The sequence below is a fragment of the Oryzias latipes genome, chromosome 2 (assembly GCF_002234675.1).
Source record: "Oryzias latipes chromosome 2, ASM223467v1".
Taxonomy (NCBI): Eukaryota; Metazoa; Chordata; class Actinopteri; order Beloniformes; family Adrianichthyidae; genus Oryzias; species Oryzias latipes.
In genome coordinates, this window is record NC_019860.2 from 24643860 (window position 1) to 24663388 (window position 19529).

Genomic DNA, 19529 nt, shown 5'->3' on the forward strand with positions numbered 1-19529 from the left:
AAGGGGGAATGCGAGTATGTGTGTGTGTGTGTGTGTGTGTGTGTGTGTGTGTGGGTGTGTGTGTGTGGAGGGGGGGGGCAGGATTTGAGTTGTCAAAATGTTCTCATCTGGACGTCTTTCATGTTTAAGGTGCTGGTTTCAGGTGGAACTGACCTCCCAAAGTTATCCTGCTTGTTAGACAGTGAAGGCATCATCACAAACTCTGCAGCTGCCAGTGAAGGCATCGTCACAAACTCTGCAGCTGTCAGTGAAGGCGTCATTACAAAGTCTGCACCTGCCAGTGAAGGCATCATCACAGAAGAGCTGTCAGTGAAGGCATCACCACAAAGTCTGCAGCTGCCAGTGAAGGCGTCATTACAAAGACTGCAGCTGCCAGTGAAGGCATCATCACAGAAGAGCTGTCAGTGAAGGCATCACCACAAAGTCTGCAGCTGTCAGTGAAGGCATCACCACAAAGTCTGCAGCTGTCAGTGAAGGCATCACCACAAAGTCTGCAGCTGTCAGTGAAGGCATCGTCACAGAGTCTGCAGCTGCCAGTGAAGGCGTCATTACAAAGACTGCAGCTGTCAGTGAAGGCATCATCACAGAAGAGCTGTCAGTGAAGGCATCACCACAAAGTCTGCAGCTGTCAGTAAAGGCATCATAACAAAGTCTGCAGCTGCCAGTGAAGGCATCGTCACAGAGTCTGCAGCTGCCAGTGAAGGCATCGTCACAGAGTCTGCAGCTGCCAGTGAAGGCGTCATTACAAAGACTGCAGCTGTCAGTGAAGGCATCATCACAGAAGAGCTGTCAGTGAAGGCATCACCACAAAGTCTGCAGCTGTCAGTGAAGGCATCATAACAAAGTCTGCAGCTGCCAGTGAAGGCATCGTCACAGAGTCTGCAGCTGCCAGTGAAGGCATCGTCACAGAGTCTGCAGCTGCCAGTGAAGGCATCGTCACAGAGTCTGCAGCTGCCAGTGAAGGCGTCATTACAAAGCCTGCAGCTGCCAGTGAAGGCATCATCACAGAAGAGCTGTCAGTGAAGGCATCACCACAAAGTCTGCAGCTGTCAGTGAAGGCATCACCACAAAGTCTGCAGCTGCCAGTGAAGGCATCATTACAAAGACTGCAGCTGCCAGTGAAGGCATCGTCACAGAGTCTGCAGCTGCCAGTGAAGGCGTCATTACAAAGACTGCAGCTGTCAGTGAAGGCATCATCACAGAATAGCTGTCAGTGAAGGCATCACCACAAAGTCTGCAGCTGTCAGTGAAAGTATCATAACAAAGTCTGCAGCTGCCAGTGAAGGCATCATCACAGAAGAGCTGTCAGTGAAGGCATCACCACAAAGTCTGCAGCTGTCAGTGAAGGCATCACCACAAAGTCTGCAGCTGTCAGTGAAGGCATCATCACAAAGTCTGCAGCTGTCAGTGAAAGTATCATAACAAAGTCTGCAGCTGCCAGTGAAGGCATCATCACAGAAGAGCTGTCAGTGAAGGCATCACCACAAAGTCTGCAGCTGTCAGTGAAGGCATCACCACAAAGTCTGCAGCTGTCAGTGAAGGCATCATCACAAAGTCTGCAGCTGCCAGTGAAGGCGTCATTACAAAGACTGCAGCTGCCAGTGAAGGCATCATCACAGAAGAGCTGTCAGTGAAGGCATCACCACAAAGTCTGCAGCTGTCAGTGAAGGCATCACCACAAAGTCTGCAGCTGTCAGTGAAGGCATCACCACAAAGTCTGCAGCTGTCAGTGAAGGCATCACCACAAAGTCTGCAGCTGTCAGTGAAGGCATCGTCACAGAGTCTGCAGCTGCCAGTGAAGGCGTCATTACAAAGACTGCAGCTGTCAGTGAAGGCATCATCACAGAAGAGCTGTCAGTGAAGGCATCACCACAAAGTCTGCAGCTGTCAGTGAAGGCATCACCACAAAGTCTGCAGCTGTCAGTGAAGGCATCACCACAAATTCTGCAGCTGTCAGTGAAGGCATCACCACAAAGTCTGCAGCTGTCAGTGAAGGCATCACCACAAAGTCTGCAGCTGTCAGTGAAGGCATCGTCACAGAGTCTGCAGCTGCCAGTGAACGCGTCATTACAAAGACTGCAGCTGTCAGTGAAGGCATCATCACAGAAGAGCTGTCAGTGAAGGCATCACCACAGAGTCTGCAGCTGCCAGTGAACGCGTCATTACAAAGACTGCAGCTGTCAGTGAAGGCATCGTCACAGAAGAGCTGCCAGTCTATCACAGATCAAACTCCACCTCAGCAAGCGATGGAGCGTTTGAGGACAGGTGATCACACACCTGCATAACAAGCAGTAGCTAAACAGTGTGTGTGTGTGGGGGGGGGGATGCTTAGAGTTTAACCACTAGAACCAAAATCCCTCCAGAACAGATCTAGAGACTGAATTTCTACAAACCTTTCTCATTGTTTTACTGATAAATGCTAAACATCAAACCCAACTGCTTTAAAACCATCGACAGTGAATCACAACTGGACTGTGTGACTCCGCCCCCTGGCGTTCCAAACAGGAAGTGGCTCCCATAGACTCCCATAGAGAAACAAACAGCTGTTCCTCAGTTGTTCTATTGGTCAGAAGAACCGTTCTGGATCTGATTCCTTATTTTAATCTTCTTGATAATCCTCACTGTTAGGAATAATTAGAAATAGAATAGTTAGAAACTCCCTTTTTACTATTATTACATTTACCTATACCTTTTATTACACTAATGGTTTAAACTTAATTCACTGAGCATGTATTATCATCTCAAAATTATATTGCATCCTAAGACAGCACAAACAAGCTATTGTCCTCACAGTTTCTCCTCATCCTCCCTTTTTACTTTTTGTGTGTTCTGGTGTTTGTGCTCTGGCAAATGTCCGTGGGAACATCAGAGAGATCTGACACTTGAAGCTTTATGACCTTCAAGTATCCAGCCTGCAACAGCATGTGGGTGGGTTTTTCACACCATAGATCCCCAGACCATCTTCTGAATATGTAAATGCCAGGTATATATACCAAGCCCTGTTCTGAGTGTCTTTGTTCAGACCTTGTGATCCTGTTCCTCTGTCTGTAACCCTGCGTACAAATCTGTGCTGTTTTGTGCGGAGTAAATCTACACTGAAGCTAAGTAACTGTCTCTGAGTCATTATTCATTCATTTCTGTGTGCTGGAAACTGAAGGGAAACGAACCAACCTAATATATTTATTAATACAGTCCTTTCTAGAAAATCCAGTTTCCTCACACTCACGTTCAATTATTTAAGTTATGAACTAATTCAAGTAGGCGGAGCCTGCTGGCCGCCACGTCCAAAACGTTTGACTGGTTTTGTGGCCTTCCAACAATCTCACTGCTGATAGGTGAGAGTGGTTGCCATGGAAACTCAGCGGTGCGACACAGTCCTGAACCGTGGAACAACCAGGAGCACAGCAGCACGCCCCCCCTGCTGCTACCAAGCCCTAGACATGTCTGCACTCTTGGCAGCTGACCACACCCACATCAATGCCCCGCCTCCATCTGGAAATGCTGACTGGAAATGAATCGTGTGACACTTTGCATTTTCACTGTAAAGACGTCACACTGATCCGTGTTGAAGGAGAAAAAGCGGTTTGGAGGATTGATGTTTATTTTTAGGTTTGATTCAACAAACGCAGCTTTATTTTGAAACTCAAGCATTTCTGGAAGTGACTTTTATTTTGAAATATGCTATGGAATCTTGACAAACGCTTCCATGGGGAGAGACTGACCTGCACCGATGAGCAAGGCAGAGATGGGAGGGGCGTGCAGCAGGTGAGGATGGTTGAGGGTGGTAATGTAGTGACAGCTGACCCCCCAGCAGTGACCCCCCCCAGCATGAGTCTGTGGTGCTGCACCTACCGGGGGCTGAGGTCTGGCTGCAGGCAGCTGAAGCTCACTGCGGGAATCTGCAGGTTGGGGGGCCGCGCCAGCTCCCCCGTGGGTCTGCAGGGTCGGGGGGGCAGCAGCGGGGAGCGCAAAGGGGAGCGCAGACCCCGCCCCAGCCTGTTGAGGCTGGGTACCATCGTGAGGTGGGAGCGCTCCCCCTCAGAGGCGGAGCCCTCCTCGTCCTCCCTGATGGAGGGCAGTTTCTTCACGACCCCCCCGTTGGTCTCAGAGTCCATCTGGGGAGGAAGAATACCGGGACCCCCCCCCCCCAGAAGTCTGGTTACTGCGTCTTATTTTGAAACTTTCGTCTGTGATCACAGACAGGCCAGAGGGGGGCGCTCCTGAGCCCCCCGTATACCGGGTGGGGGGGCATCAGAATAACCCCACCCCAACCCCCATCCCCCCTCCTGCAGGTCTTTGATATTTTTAGATCTCTGGTTTATTTTTGGAAACTCTAGAGAACCGAGAAAGAAGCTGCTGGAAGTCTGTTTCTGAGCCGCACGTGTCTCTGCAGACAAAGAGGAGGATACGTTCTCCTGCAGGAGAATAAGCTTCAGAAGAGACGTTCTCCTGCAGGAGAGGAAGCTTCAGAGGAGACGTTCTCCTGCAAGAGGAGGTGCCTCAGAGGAGACGTTCTCCTGCAGGAGGAGGTGCTTCAGAGGAGACGTTCTCCTGCAGGAGGAGGTGCCTCAGAGGAGACGTTCTCCTGCAGGAGAAGAAGCTTCAGAGGAGACGTTCTCCTGCAGGAGGATGTGCCTCAGAGGAGACGTTCTCCTGCAGGAGGAGGTGCCTCAGAGGAGACGTTCTCCTGCAGGAGAAGAAGCTTCAGAGGAGACGTTCTCCTGCAGGAGGAGGTGCCTCAGAAGAGACGTTCTCCTGCAGGAGAGGAAGCTTCAGAGGAGACGTTCTCCTGCAGGAGAAGAAGCTTCAGAGGAAACGTTTTCCTGCAGGAGGAGGTGCCTCAGAGGAGACGTTCTCCTGCAGGAGAAGGTGCCTCAGAGGAGACGTTCTCCTGCAGGAGAAGGTGCCTCAGAGGAGACGTTCTCCTGCAGGAGAAGAAGCTTCAGAGGAGACGTTCTCCTGCAGGAGGATGTGCCTCAGAGGAGACGTTCTCCTGCAGGAGGAGGTGCCTCAGAAGAGACGTTCTCCTGCAGGAGAGGAAGCTTCAGAGGAGACGTTCTCCTGCAAGAGGAGGTGCCTCAGAGGAGACGTTCTCCTGCAGGAGAAGAAGCTTCAGAGGAAACGTTTTCCTGCAGGAGGAGGTGCCTCAGAGGAGACGTTCTCCTGCAGGAGGAGGTGCCTCAGAGGAAACGTTCTCCTGCAGGAGAGAAAGCTTCAGAGGAGACGTTCTCCTGCAAGAGGAGGTGCCTCAGAGGAGACGTTCTCCTGCAGGAGAAGAAGCTTCAGAGGAGACGTTCTCCTGCAGGAGGATGTGCCTCAGAGGAGACGTTCTCCTGCAGGAGGAGGTGCCTCAGAGGAGACGTTCTCCTGCAGGAGAAGAAGCTTCAGAGGAGACGTTCTCCTGCAGGAGGATGTGCCTCAGAGGAGACGTTCTCCTGCAGGAGGATGTGCCTCAGAGGAGACGTTCTCCTGCAGGAGGAGGTGCCTCAGAGGAGACGTTCTCCTGCAGGAGAAGAAGCTTCAGAGGAGACGTTCTCCTGCAGGAGGAGGTGCCTCAGAAGAGACGTTCTCCTGCAGGAGAGGAAGCTTCAGAGGAGACGTTCTCCTGCAAGAGGAGGTGCCTCAGAGGAGACGTTCTCCTGCAGGAGAAGAAGCTTCAGAGGAAACGTTTTCCTGCAGGAGGAGGTGCCTCAGAGGAGACGTTCTCCTGCAGGAGAGGAAGCTTCAGAGGAGACGTTCTCCTGCAAGAGGAGGTGCCTCAGAAGAGACGTTCTCCTGCAGGAGAGGAAGCTTCAGAGGAGACGTTCTCCTGCAAGAGGAGGTGCCTCAGAGGAGACGTTCTCCTGCAGGAGAAGAAGCTTCAGAGGAAACGTTTTCCTGCAGGAGGAGGTGCCTCAGAGGAGACGTTCTCCTGCAGGAGAGGAAGCTTCAGAGGAGACGTTCTCCTGCAAGAGGAGGTGCCTCAGAAGAGACGTTCTCCTGCAGGAGAGGAAGCTTCAGAGGAGACGTTCTCCTGCAAGAGGAGGTGCCTCAGAGGAGACGTTCTCCTGCAGGAGAAGAAGCTTCAGAGGAAACGTTTTCCTGCAGGAGGAGGTGCCTCAGAGGAAACGTTCTCCTGCAGGAGAGGAAGCTTCAGAGGAAACGTTTTCCTGCAGGAGGAGGTGCCTCAGAGGAAACGTTCTCCTGCAGGAGAGGAAGCTTCAGAGGAGACGTTCTCCTGCAAGAGGAGGTGCCTCAGAGGAGACGTTCTCCTGCAGGAGGAGGTGCTTCAGAGGAGACGTTCTCCTGCAGGAGAAGAAGCTTCAGAGGAGACGTTCTCCTGCAGGAGGATGTGCCTCAGAGGAGACGTTCTCCTGCAGGAGGAGGTGCCTCAGAAGAGACGTTCTCCTGCAGGAGAGGAAGCTTCAGAGGAGACGTTCTCCTGCAAGAGGAGGTGCCTCAGAGGAGACGTTCTCCTGCAGGAGAAGAAGCTTCAGAGGAGACGTTCTCCTGCAAGAGGAGGTGCCTCAGAGGAGACGTTCTCCTGCAGGAGAAGAAGCTTCAGAGGAGACGTTTTCCTGCATGAGGAGGTGCCTCAGAGGAGATGTTCTCCTGCAGGAGAAGAAGTTTCAGAGGAAACGTTCTCCTGCAAGAGGAGGTGCCTCAGAGGAGACGTTCTCCTGCAGGAGAAGAAGCTACAGAGGAGACGTTCTCCTGCAGGAGGAGGTGCTTCAGAGGAGACGTTCTCCTGCAGGAGGAGGTGCCTCAGAGGAGACGTTCTCCTGCAGGAGGAGGTGCCTCAGAGGAGACGTTCTCCTGCAGGAGGAGGTGCCTCAGAGGAGACGTTCTCCTGCAGGAGAAGAAGCTTCAGAGGAGACATTCTCCTGCAGGAGAAGGTGCCTCAGAGGAGACGTTCTCCTGCAGGAGAAGAAGCTTCAGAGGAGACATTCTCCTGCAGGAGGAGGTGCCTCAGAGGAAACGTTCTCCTGCAGGAGAAGAAGCTTCAGAGGAGACGTTCTCCTGCAGGAGGAGGTGCTTCAGAGGAGACGTTCTCCTGCATGAGGAGGTGCCTCAGAGGAGACGTTCTCCTGCAGGAGAAGAAGTTTCAGAGGAGACGTTCTCCTGCAGGAGGAGGTGCTTCAGAGGAGACGTTCTCCTGCAGGAGGAGGTGCCTCAGAGGAGACGTTCTCCTGCAGGAGGAGGTGCCTCAGAGGAGACGTTCTCCTGCAGGAGAAGAAGCTTCAGAGGAGACGTTCTCCTGCAGGAGAAGAAGCTTCAGAGGAGACGTTCTCCTGCAGGAGGAGGTGCCTCAGAGGAGACGTTCTCCTGCAGGAGAAGAAGCTTCAGAGGAGACGTTCTCCTGCAGGAGGAGGTGCTTCAGAGGAGACGTTCTCCTGCATGAGGAGGTGCCTCAGAGGAGACGTTCTCCTGCAGGAGAAGAAGCTTCAGAGGAGACGTTCTCCTGCAGGAGGATGTGCCTCAGAGGAGACGTTCTCCTGCAGGAGGATGTGCCTCAGAGGAGACGTTCTCCTGCAGGAGGAGGTGCCTCAGAGGAGACGTTCTCCTGCAGGAGAAGAAGCTTCAGAGGAGACGTTCTCCTGCAGGAGAAGAAGCTTCAGAGGAGACGTTCTCCTGCAGGAGAACATGCATGGAAGGAGGAGCTCCTGCAGAACCATCAGGTCCATATCCTCAGAACATCAGGAGGGGAGCACACGTCTGCACGTGGATCCTCTCCTTTTCTTGCCCCCCTCCCTCTGCTTGCTGCTCTATTTTTATCTTGGGGGTGACCCAGCCCCTCCCCCACTTCCCAACTGTGGTGCTATTCTTAGAGACCAGCTGTGATTGGTTGGCTGGGTGAGGGGGGGGGGGGGGGCTATGTTTGTGTGAAAGCTCACAGAGGAGGGGGGGGGTCTGTCTGCAGCGTCTGAAGCTGTTCCAGATTCTCTATGGAACAAACAGAACCCTCTGTTCTGGTTCTGATCCAGTGTCCATGAACGGTTGAAGCTCTGGAGCCTCCTCCTCCTCTCATGGTCCTTCTGGACCTGCTTGAACGTGGAGGAACGTCAGCTTCAAAGATCTGGACGGGTCAGAACCTCCAGCATCAGCTGATCAGACGCCGTGGTGGGAAAAGCACGGAGCGTGACGGCTGCTGAAGCTGCTGTTCAGGTGTTTTTAACTACTGCTGATCATCGTTACCATGGTGACCTGGAGCTGTCCTCAGCAGACTCCGCCCCTTTCAGTGAAGGGATGGGCACCTCCAGGCCTTGAGGGCCGCATGTTTTCTAACATCCTCTGCTCTGGCACGTTCTGATTGGCTGGACACACCTGCACCAGGTAATCAGTCATGAGGGGGGCCTGGATATGTGGAAATGTGGAAAGACAGCGGCCCCCCAGGCCTGGAGTTACCATCCCTGGTGCATTAGAAACGTGTCCCCTTCAGTCCAGCTGTCCAGATCAGTACAGAAGTCTTCACACTGGAGGCAGACAGTCTGCATCGTGTTTGACCCCCCCCTGCCCCCATACTGACCTTGACTCCTGTTTAGAATTGCGCTTCAATCTGGAAGTTCTGAATTTCCCCCTCCCCTGAGTGGGGTTTATCAGACTCTGCTGCTTCCTGGTTTACTCCTCATGTTTCTGTAAACACTTCCTTTGGGGTCGGGGGCTGTAGGTGGAGTAGGGGGGGGGGGTTCAGGAAGCCCCTCGTGGCGCTGGGATCCTTCAGAAGTTTACTCGCAGAGAAAATGCGACTCGGCTCTTTCGGGCCGGACCCGGTCATCCATGTGTTGACGGCAGCTGAGGACCGTCCCCCACCGACCGCCCTCCCCCACTGACCGCCGTCCCCCCCCCCCCCCCCCCCCCCCCCCCCCCCCCCAGGCCAGATGGTTAAGCATTTTAGAGAGAGACGAATGTGGACAAGGCGCTCACAGCTGACTCTGCTGCGCTGAAGAACATCGGACCTTTGGTTCTGACCAGAACTTTCAACATGAATCAGGTTTCATGTCTACCGCTGCTGAACTTCTACACTATCAGGCGGTTCTGACAAGAGAACCTTCATGTGGTCCAAAGCGCAGCAGACGGTTCTGGTGGAAACAGATTCTGCAGTCTGAGCTTTTAGAAAACGTTCTATTGTAATAAAGCAGAACCTTCTGGGGAACATGGAGAACCCTGTCATGTTTCTGTTCTGATTTCTCTCCAGAGGTTCTGAAGCTCTCTGCAGGCCGGTCCCAGTACTGACCCCCCCTCCCCGTACCTGGGCGCTGTGTCCTTCCCTCAGGTTGTAGGTCAGGTCGTGGTGGATCTCCGTCAGGAACCTCTGGGCGTAGTCGGGGTAGAGGCGCAGAACCTCCTGCAGGCCCTTCAGGCTGATGTACTGCAGGTCACAGTAGGTCAGGGCCTTCACGCAGGCGTTGGTCTTGATCACCTCCGCCTGGGTCAGACAGTCGGAGCCAATCAGGTCGCCTCGGCCTGCAGAGTGTTGAGAGGAGAGCAGGTAAACGGACGTGTGCTGGAGCACCAGGAAGCTGGAGCATCAGGATGCTGGAGCACCAGGAAGCTGGAGCACCAGGATGCAGGAGCACCAGGATGTTGGAGCTGGCCGTTGTGCTGAAACCACGGCCAGCACGGCTGTGAATGTTTGATGTGCTGTGATGTTTGTACCCAGAATGGCCAGCACCGTGTTGTCCTTCAGAACCTCCATGGAGCCCGAGCAGACGAAGTAGATCGCCTGAAGCGCGTCCCCCTGGCGGATGAGGAACTCCCCCGGAGCGCAGAAGGAGTTCTTGATGATCAGCGACAGGGAGCGCAGACACCCCCTGCTGGCGGACTGGAACAGCGGCAGCTGCAGCAGCTCTTCGTTCAGGTGCATGGCGATGTCGGCCCTCAGCTCGTCAGGAAAGTCCTTCAGCAGCTGGAAGACAAACGGCAGAACAGAGTCTTCCTCAGTGCTGTGAGCATCTGTGGGAAGCAGAAGGTCTTTGACCCCCCAGCTTTGAGGAAATTCACTGTCTTTACACGTTTACAGGAGAAGCAAAGCTCTCCTCCATGCCTCTGACACCTCCATGGAGGTCTCCAGGTCCTAACCACAGCAGAAGAATCTGGACCTCCAGAACCTCTGATCCTGATCTTCACTCCTCCAGACTCACAGGTTCGGATTTCCTTCTGAATGAGGACTTTGAAGGACTGGACTTTGGTCCAGGTCTTCCTGTGGGAGAGTTCAGACCTCTCCAGGATCATCTGGGATGAAGTTCTGCTCCCTGAACCACCAACAGTTCTGAATCTTCTCTCTGCTGGTCTTCTGACATGTTCTTCTTCCTGGTGATGTGACTCTCTGAACAGCATCAGTCTTTGTGGTGTTGAGGCTGAAGGAACTCTGAAAGAACCTGCAGCGTTCCCGTGTTCTCACAGAGAGGTTCCTCCACGTTCTCATCAGGGTTCCACCTGTGGATCTGAACTCTCTCTGCCTCACCTCGCTGACGTCGATGCCGTTGTTGACGGACCAGGTGGTCTGGAAGCACTCCATGACGCGCTGCTCCAGGGCTTTGGGCAGGCGGTGCACGCGGATGAAGTCCTTCAGGTCTTTGGTGCGGGTGTGGTAGAGCGAGCGGCGCGAGTACATCCTCTGGATGATGGCGGTCACGTTCCCAAAGACCACGGCGTGCATCAGCGCTGCAGAAGAAGGAGGTCTGCGTCAGTCACAGAGACGTTCTGCTGCCCCTCAGACCCCCTCAGCAGCTTTAACACTGGGTCAGAACCGTCACCCCCCCCCCTCCCCTCCCCCCGGAGAGGAGGAGGCGCTCACCTCCGACCAGCATGGTGCAGATGGAGAAGATCTTCTCGGCGTCGGTGTTGGCGGAGACGTTCCCGAAGCCCACGCTGGTCAGACTGCTCAGGGCGAAGTACAGCGACGTCACGTAGGAGCTCCGCACCGACGGGCCCCCGCCCAGCACCAGCCCCGACCCGTTCAGCGCCTTGGTTCTGCTCCTGCTGCCGTTCCACTGAGCCGAGCTGTTCCACTGGCTGAAGCTGCTCGGGGCCCCCGACCCGGGGCCCGGGGGGGGCTCCGAGACCCCCAGGAGGGACGTCACTGGGGCCAAGAAGTACGGCGTTCCCAACCGCTTGGCCAGTTCATGGAGCCAGCCTGGGAGGGGGGGAGGGAGGCAGAGGCTGTGACTGGCAGAACTTTGTCAGAAGATAATCAGAAGATTCAAATGTGGAAGTAACCTCAAAGAAAACCACGAGCAGCCTTGTACAGCCCCCCCACCACCACCACTGCCCCCTTAGACCCCGGAGTGGCTGCTTCTCGCCCCACAGTCTCCCCCTTCTGCCCCAGCCTGTGCAGAACTGTCCATGACCAATTCATTCTTTTTTAGACTTCATCTCCATAGCAACCGTTTTATCTCCTGGGGGTGACGGACAGGTAGACGTCAATCTACGAATGTCATTTTTGGGGGTTTCCTTGGAAACGGCTTTTTTAACAGAGCCCACATCCCTCACATGTTCATGCCGTATGTTACATCCAAACATTCACCTCTGGAATTGTCACGGTAAAAAAACGAGCGAGCGACAGGAAAGCGCCACGTTTGGGAACTCGCCACGCTGACGGCGTTCCACATCTACAAACTTCTAACTCCAACTTTGATTTCCTGATGATGCTCGAGGAGTAAGGAGGCGATAGATCCTTAAAAGAAGTCTAAATGAGTGCATTTCCGGGTGGAAACCTCTTCCTGAGGTCAAAGGTCAATGAAGCTTTGGTTTTAAAGACAGACTCAAGGTGGCGTCTGTGAAACTGCATCAGGATGCAGGAGCACCAGGGCGTCTGTGAAACTTCAGGAAAATTCCTCCATTCAAAGTTTTCTTTGAGCATTTTGTGGCCATCCCATAATAATCAAAACGTCCCTCAGACATCCGCGACACGTGTTTTGGGGTCGTTAGTGTGGGGGGGTTAAATAAGTTCTGCGTTTGGGTTTTGGGTCCAGATGTCCCAGAATGCCGTTCTCTGAACCGCTCGTTTGTGGGCCAGAACCTGCATTCGGGTCATCCGGCGCCCGTTAGAATCAGCAGCTCCTCCCTCTGCTGCCCCCCCCCCTCACACTTTGGTGTGTCCTGGAGGTTCTAGAGCAGATCTGGATGCCGCGTCGGCGGTTTCCTTCGTTTTGACCGTTTCCTCCTGAAAAGACGAACAAACTTCCTGTGTGACCAGAAGCTGGACTTCTCCTGACGGTTCCTCCTCTCGGGGAGGCCTTTAGGGATGGACCCGCCATGGTTTTGGTGGATTCTGGAGAACGGAAACGCACCTACGTCCCAGGACGCCGGGTTCTTGCTCTCGATCTCGCTGCGGCCGATGAAGAACCAGACGCACGCCATCCAGTGGGCCAGCAGCGCGAAGGTGGACATGAGCAGCGTGAGGACCACGGCGCTGTACTGGGAGTAACGGTCCAGCTTCTGCAGGAGGCGCAGCAGCCGCAGGAGGCGCACCGTCTTCAGCAGGTGGACCCCGAAGTTCTGGAGGAGGAAGAAGAGAGGGACTGGGGTCAGTTCAGATGGAGGATCAAAGTCTGGTGATTTGATGGATTTCTGACTCTAACTTTTCACTTTTCTTTGCGTTTCTGTACAGGTGGACTGTGACTCCGCCCACTCACCTGTGGATCCTGTCGAGTTGTCACGGCTGCCTCCACTCTGCTGAATAACTCGTCTGTGTTTAGGAACCTTCTCTGCTCTATCTGGGACTCCATCACATCTTCTGGCCTGACTATGGAGCCGGTTCTAGAAGGTTCTGACAGAACCAAACCTTCAGAAACATCCCAGACTCAGAAAAGTCCAGATGTTTCTTTGGTGTTTTTGGTTTCTGTCTTCTGTGTCCTTCCTCCTCCCTTCCTTTTCCTTCCTTCCTTTCCTGCCTCCTGTAATGCTTTTTTTTTCATTTTTGGGAATTGAACCAGCATCCAATCAACACAGAAACAACAGCTGGAGATGTTTTTATGGCTGGAAGGAACAGAAGCTGTTTTAGGATCATCTGTAGAGTGAAGGAGGAGCCTTCAGGTCATCTCCTGACTTTCAGGTCATCTCCTGACCTTCAGGTCATCTCCTGACCTTCAGGTCATCTCCTGACCTTGAGGGCATTTCCTGACCTTCAGGTCATCTCCTGACCTTCAGGTCATCTCCTGACTTTCAGGTGACCTTTTGTCCTCCACATCTCATCACCCATCTACCAACCGTGTCCTGCATGCGTCGCTGCGTTGTTGCAGCAAGCCCGTCTGAAAGGAGAGGCGTCTCTATGAAATATGCAACAAAAACCTGCTCCATCAGTGTGGGAAAGGTGTCCCGTTGTCATGGCAACACTGAGCATTTCCCCTCATTGAGAGCAGCAGGAGAGATGAAAGGAGGACATCCATTACATCTAAAGGCCGACTGAAACACTCAGCCGTGTGCCGGTTCCACGCTCACCACGCTGATGTTGAAGGCATAAAGCAGGTCAAAGGGCAGCGCCGCCATCAGGTCCACGAAGAGCCAGGAAGTGACATAGTGAACGCAGATGGAGCGGGCGTCGTACACCACCTGACCCGAGGTGCTGACGTAGGTGGTTCTGAAGTTCAGCACGATGTCTGAAACACACAAACACACAGTTGACCTTCAGTAGACTTTGGATGGAAGTTCTAATCAGATTTTGGAGAAATTAGATGATTGGTGGAAATCTGGACTCTTGGTAGCTCCAAAAAACTACAGATCCAGTCAAGAAGTTTTGAAGATCAATCAGAGCTACAGTGGGTATGACTACACCAGTCGGACCGTCGGTCAGAACGTCAATCAGAACATCGGTGGGAACGTCAGTCGGAGCGTTGCTCAGCCTCCTCACCGATGATGAAGAGGATTTCCACCAGGATGTCGCTGACGCTGGGCGGGTTTCGGGCCGCTGAGCCGCCGTCCTCGCGCACCTCCACGGCGGTGAAGCAGACGTTGTAGGGGACGGTGATGGCCACGTAGAAGGTGGCCAACAGAATCAGCCAATCCCAGCCGGCCTTGAAGGCACCATAGTGGAGGAGGATGAAACGAGACTTCTGGACGTCCGCCACCTTGTACTCCGGAACCGGGTTGGCGCCCAGAACCGTCTGCAGACATAAAAAAGCGCCGGCTCAGAGGCCAAGGGGTGGAGCGTCCAGGGGTGGGGCGTCCAGTCAGAGGGTAAGTGTGCGGGTACAGTCTGGTGGAAAGACCCCCCTCCACCCTCTGCTTCCCCCACGTGCACAGACATTGTGCACGTGCATCACCTTTACTCTTGCTGCACCTGTGAGCCTGCAGGTGTGTGAGGGGCGGGGCTTCCTCCACCTGCCGGCTGCAGGTGAGTCTGGATTTGGACTCACGTTGTTGATCTTCAGCTTGCTCTTGGTCTTGTCCTGCCTCTGCAGATGTCCGGACAGCTGGTACAGGACGGCCCGGCTCCTGCGGCGCTCCATGCTGCGTCCTGAAGGACGGCCCACTTTGTGGACCTGCAGGCTGTTCTCCCCGTCTAAAACACAGAACAGCAGAACGTTCCACTGCAGCCGGGCCAGAACGTCTCTTTGGGGGCGCGGACACGGCGGTGGGTTCTCACCGGTGTCGGACTCGCCGGCCCGGTCTTTGTTTTCGGTGATGTCTTTGTGGGAGACCAGGAACAGAACCACCTCGCTCTTCTCATTCTTGATGGGAACGATGTCCAGCAGACACCAGAACTTAGAACCTGTCCACGGAGAACGCACACGTCACCTTCTACAGGGTTCTGAGCGGGTTCTGCGGGTCTCACCGTTCTTCTTGTACAGGATGATCTCGGTCTTGAACTCCCGGCGTTCGTCCAGAGCCGCCTGCATCTGCGAGGTGAGGCGCTCGCTGGTCTCGCTGCCGTACAGGAAGTGACACGCGCAGCTCTTCTGCATCAGCTCGCCGCGGGCGAAACCCGTCAGCTCGCAGAAGCCGTCCGAGCAGTACACGATGGGATGGACCGACCGGACCTGGGCGTTCCCGAGCACGAAGTTACTGTCTGCCGGGAAGAACCAGAGGAGACCGAGGATCAGGACGATGACCTTTGACCCCACAGACGTGTTCTTCAGCAGCTGATTCAGGACCGAGAACGTCTGAGGTTCTCTGGTTCCTCTGATGTTAGAACCCAAAGGACGTCTGTGACGGCGCTGACCAACAACAACACGACTACCTTAATGTTGAAGGAGGCGGAGCTTAGCCCCTGAACAGGACAGTGGTTTCCATGGTTACCGTAACATAAATATGAACATGGTAAATAAACAGCAGATCTGTTTGGTCCAGTCAAATAATTCAGTTCTGGTTGATCCAGCAAGAGGAGTTCTCATGACAGAGTTTCTGCTCAGGGGGGCTTTTCTCATTGGGGGGCTTTTCTCCTGCAAAGGGGGGTTTCTCCTGCAGAGGGGGGGCTTCTCCTGCAGAGGGGGGTTTCATTAATCCTCAGCACTCAGGACCGTTTGAAGACGTCTGAAAGAGGAGCAGAAATGATTCTGAGGAGATCATTAATGTCTGAACACGGCTTCCTGTCAGGAGAACGATCGCTCTGAAGGATGGAGGCAATAAGTGGGGGGGGGGGCCTGAAGGGCGGGAAAATGTTCTGATAAACGTTCTCATAAGAAAGAAGACGGAACCGCAGAGATGAGGAAGACCTTTATGTGAGGAAGAAGGAGAACATCCATGAAGACACAATCACACACACAAACACACACACAGAATTACACACACACAGAATGACACACACAATCACACACACACAGAATTACACACACACAGAATTACACACACAATCACACACTCAATCATACACACACACAGAATTACACACACACACACAGAATTACACACACACAGAATGACACACACAATCACACACACACACAATCACACGCAATCACACAGAATTACACACACACACACACCCACACACACACACACAATCACACACACACACAATCACACACACACACACAATCACACACACACACAATCACACACACACAATCGCACACACACCTCCATCAAGTCTTGTTTTTTCCAGCAGGTTCTACGTTCTCTGCTGGATTTCATGAACCTTCAGTTCTTCTCCATCAGCAGGAACCTCCTCCTGGTTCTGCAGGAGAACCTCTCTGCTGTGCGTGAAGATCAGAGCTGAAAGGTTTATCCCTCTGACAGAACTCTGGGGGGGTTCTGCTGCGATCCGTGTCTCTGACTCTGACTGGAACGTTCCTCAGCTCCTCCAGAGAAGAGACGGGTCTGAGTGCAGGCATGACTGACAGGAACATCTGGAGGAGGAGGAGCAGGAGGAGCAGGAGGAGGCCTTCAGCTGAGGTCACCTGTCCTCCTTGCCCCCACCGCCCCCTGCAGGATCTTTTCTACATGGTGGTCGCTATGATGTTTCATTTGGGGACGGAGCAAAAACTATCAGTGTGTGAACCTTCAGTGGCTGCAGCTGCTGGGTCCATGTGACCCATCAGAACCAAGCGGGTTCAGGAGATGGACGGATCACCAGGAAACCCACAGACGGGTTCTGATGTTTCACTGAGAGAGGTCTGATTTCTGATCCTGAAGAAATTTAAAAATCTGTGACTTAAACTGTAGTCTGAGTCACAAGAATGAGGAGTTCTGGTTCTGGTTCTGTGTTCCTGATAATCTGTCAGCAGCTTCCAGTTCAAACACAGAAAACAATTCAGTCAAAATGAAAATGCCATCAATCAGTTCTGTGGTTACCCCCCCCCCCCCCCCCCCCCCGCCCCCACCACATGACGACCCTTTTCCCATCAGGCTTAGAGCTTCTCCCCAAAGGCTTTCCCACAGCGCTTCATTCCGGAAGTCTGCGCTTCAGCATCAAACTTCAGCAACAGAACCTGCGCGCGCAGAACTCACGGGTTCCGTCGAAGCGCGTGGCGATGGTGTCCAGGAAGGTGTTCTGCGGCGCCAGCAGACCCCGCATCACCGGCGTGCGGGAGCGCGTCGAGCCGCGTCTCTCCCGCCGCTCCGCGCCGTGGCCGTCCGTTCCTGCCGTGGACACGAAGCCCGGCAGGAACCGGGAGGAGTTCCCCGGCGCGCCCCCCAAGCCCTGCAGGAGGGCGCCGAGCCGAGACAGGCGGGACTCCACGGTCCGCAGGGGGGCTCGGACCACCGCGCAGGTGGTCCCGGTTCCGAGGAGAAGACGGAGAGGTCGAGGGGGGGCGGAGGGGCCGAGGATGCTCACATTTACGCAGAGAGGAGGCGCGCGGTCCGCTCTCCTCCAGCGCTCCTGCTGTCTCTCCTCCCAGTCCCACAGAGGAACTCTTCCTCCGACCCCCCACCCCCAACACCGGGTGAATTATGCCCCCCCCCAAAAAAAACCCCCACTGCATTATTGATGCCCCCCCCCCCGTATCAGTGGACCCCCTCCCGTTTGAAAGCTCCTCTTCACCTCCCATCCTTTGATCTCCAGAGGAACATGGGGGGAGGGGGGGGGGTATTTCCATGGTTCCGTGTTTGTCATCAGTTCAGTTCAGGTCCAATTTCCCGACCTGAAAACCACGTTTGGATCCTGTGATCACAGAACCAGAACCACAGAACCGGAACCACAGAACCGGAACCACGTTTGGATCCTGTGAGACCCCCGCAGGCCCGGACACACAGAGATTCCTTCACTTTCTGTGTTGATGAAGTTCTTGACATGTTTTCATAGATTGGAGACCCCCCCCCCCCCCCCCCCCCCGACCATGTTCCAGACCTGTTCGGTTCCTTCGTGGTTCTTTTGGAACATTTCAGTGTTTTATCCATCAATCACCGGCGGTGAGGTCAGCTGACAGGAAGTCAGGAGCTGCAGCAGATCAGACGGAGAACCAACCCCCCCCCCCCAGAGACTGCGCGGGAATCCCGTCAAACCTTCATTTCTGCAAATTTTAATACAAAAAACAACATTTATAACACAACAAAGGAATAAAACACAATTCTGAATTCAGAATAAAATTGTTTTAACTTTTTGAAAATATTAAAAACAAAATTATAATATAGATTATTAAACTAAAAATAAAAACAGACAATAAAAAAGAAGCAGATGGAAAAAAACAATACATTTGTCAAAAATAGAAATGCTACACTTAATCTAAAACATTTACAGATCGTTTTCTGAGCCTTTGTGTTTTTTGAAGCAGAAAATAATTTGAAATATTGCTGCAGTTTCAGTCAGAATTCAGGTTTTTTATTATAGAATTTACGTTTGTGAAAACTATGAAAACCTAAAATGAGGTTTTTATAATAAAGTTCTAAATCTGTAAAGCAGAGTCAACCTGCTGCCGGGTTCATTAGTGAGGAAACAGCGACGCCTGCAGGCGGAGAACAGTCATTGCAGCTGGACAACCCAGGAAACACGCTGACCTTTGACCTCAGCTTCTGTCATTTCCAGCAGCAGATTCTGCAGAAAGAAGAACTTTTTTCCTCTTTCATCGTCTTTTCCTCCTAAACTTCTGTAGAAATGTTGTAAATCCAACTGTTGACCAGAGAAACGCTTTGATGTCGACTATTTTAGTCCAGAAGGTTCTGCATTAAATGCAAATGTAGAATAAATAGTTATTATTCTGAGTGTTTTCATGGATGAATCTATGAGATGTGGTGGATGAGGATGGATCTGGTTATTTAACGTACACAAACACACGCGTGTTTACATCTTCATGTAAACCCCCCCAAACTGCAGCTCTTACAAAGTCCTGGGGGCCACATTTGACTGTTTCCATGACAGGACGGACTTTGGACATGTCTTCCTTCAGGGACCAATAGAAACAAGCCTACATGAGATGATTTCAGCTGGACTTCAGTTTGCTGGATCATCTTGATCCGGTTTCTCATAGCAACCCCCCCGTCAGCACGATGGAGGCTTCAGCTGAAACACGCTGCAGCTTCACCACACGGCCTCCGGCCCGGTTCTGCCTGCAGCGTCTGCTGGACTCTTCCTGGACTGTTCCTCTGACGTGAGCAGCAGCGGTTCTCGCTCAGTGCTGCCATCTAGTGGATCTTTAAAGAACAACAGTCCTGCATCAGACCGAGGAAGCTTCCTCCAACACTGAATCTGGGATCTTCCAGCAGGATGGACTCTGTTTCCAGCTCACTTTCATCTGCTCACAGGTCAAAGGTCACGCAGGGCAAAGCCGGTTTCAGGCCTCATGTCAGTCACGTTCTCTTCTTATCGAGAACGTGGTTCTAGCAGAAGAACCCATTCTTGTATTTGATAGAGCAGCAGGACAGAAAACTACATTTGTGGCTGTTGGATAAAATGTTCAAAGAGAATCAAAGCGTCTCACTCTGGAGATTCATAATAATCAGACTTTATGTGAAAAAAGTTGGTTAGATTTAAGGACATTTCTGTATAAATATTTATAATTAAAACATTTAGAACTATTTCTGTTTAACATCATAAACCACAAAGTGGAATCGTCTCTGTGATCAAACAGCAGCGTCTGCTTCTCCTGTGTTTGTCCTTCTGTCCAAAAACGTCACTTTTCTCCGTTTCTGTGTCGCTAAACAGAAACGGAGGAGAACAGAGACTGTCAGTC

The 19529-nt window shown here is 53.0% G+C and overlaps 1 protein-coding gene across 1 annotated transcript in view; it reads right to left on the minus strand.

Moving 5' to 3' along the window:
* The window catches only part of LOC101162654 (potassium voltage-gated channel subfamily H member 8), a 39985-nt gene extending 22719 nt beyond the window's left edge, over positions 1-17266 (minus strand). Inside the window, exons 1-12 of the mRNA XM_023949142.1 lie at positions 16870-17266; positions 14756-14989; positions 14567-14692; positions 14337-14482; positions 13832-14084; positions 13423-13580; positions 12273-12480; positions 10778-11116; positions 10445-10644; positions 9637-9886; positions 9230-9444; positions 3853-4115 (exon numbers count right to left, since the gene is read on the minus strand). Coding sequence (XP_023804910.1) covers positions 3853-4115; positions 9230-9444; positions 9637-9886; positions 10445-10644; positions 10778-11116; positions 12273-12480; positions 13423-13580; positions 13832-14084; positions 14337-14482; positions 14567-14692; positions 14756-14989; positions 16870-16936 — 2459 coding nt within the window. The 5' untranslated portion in view covers positions 16937-17266. The remainder of the gene's footprint in view (positions 1-3852; positions 4116-9229; positions 9445-9636; positions 9887-10444; positions 10645-10777; positions 11117-12272; positions 12481-13422; positions 13581-13831; positions 14085-14336; positions 14483-14566; positions 14693-14755; positions 14990-16869) is intronic.
* Positions 17267-19529: the final 2263 nt, after the last annotated feature.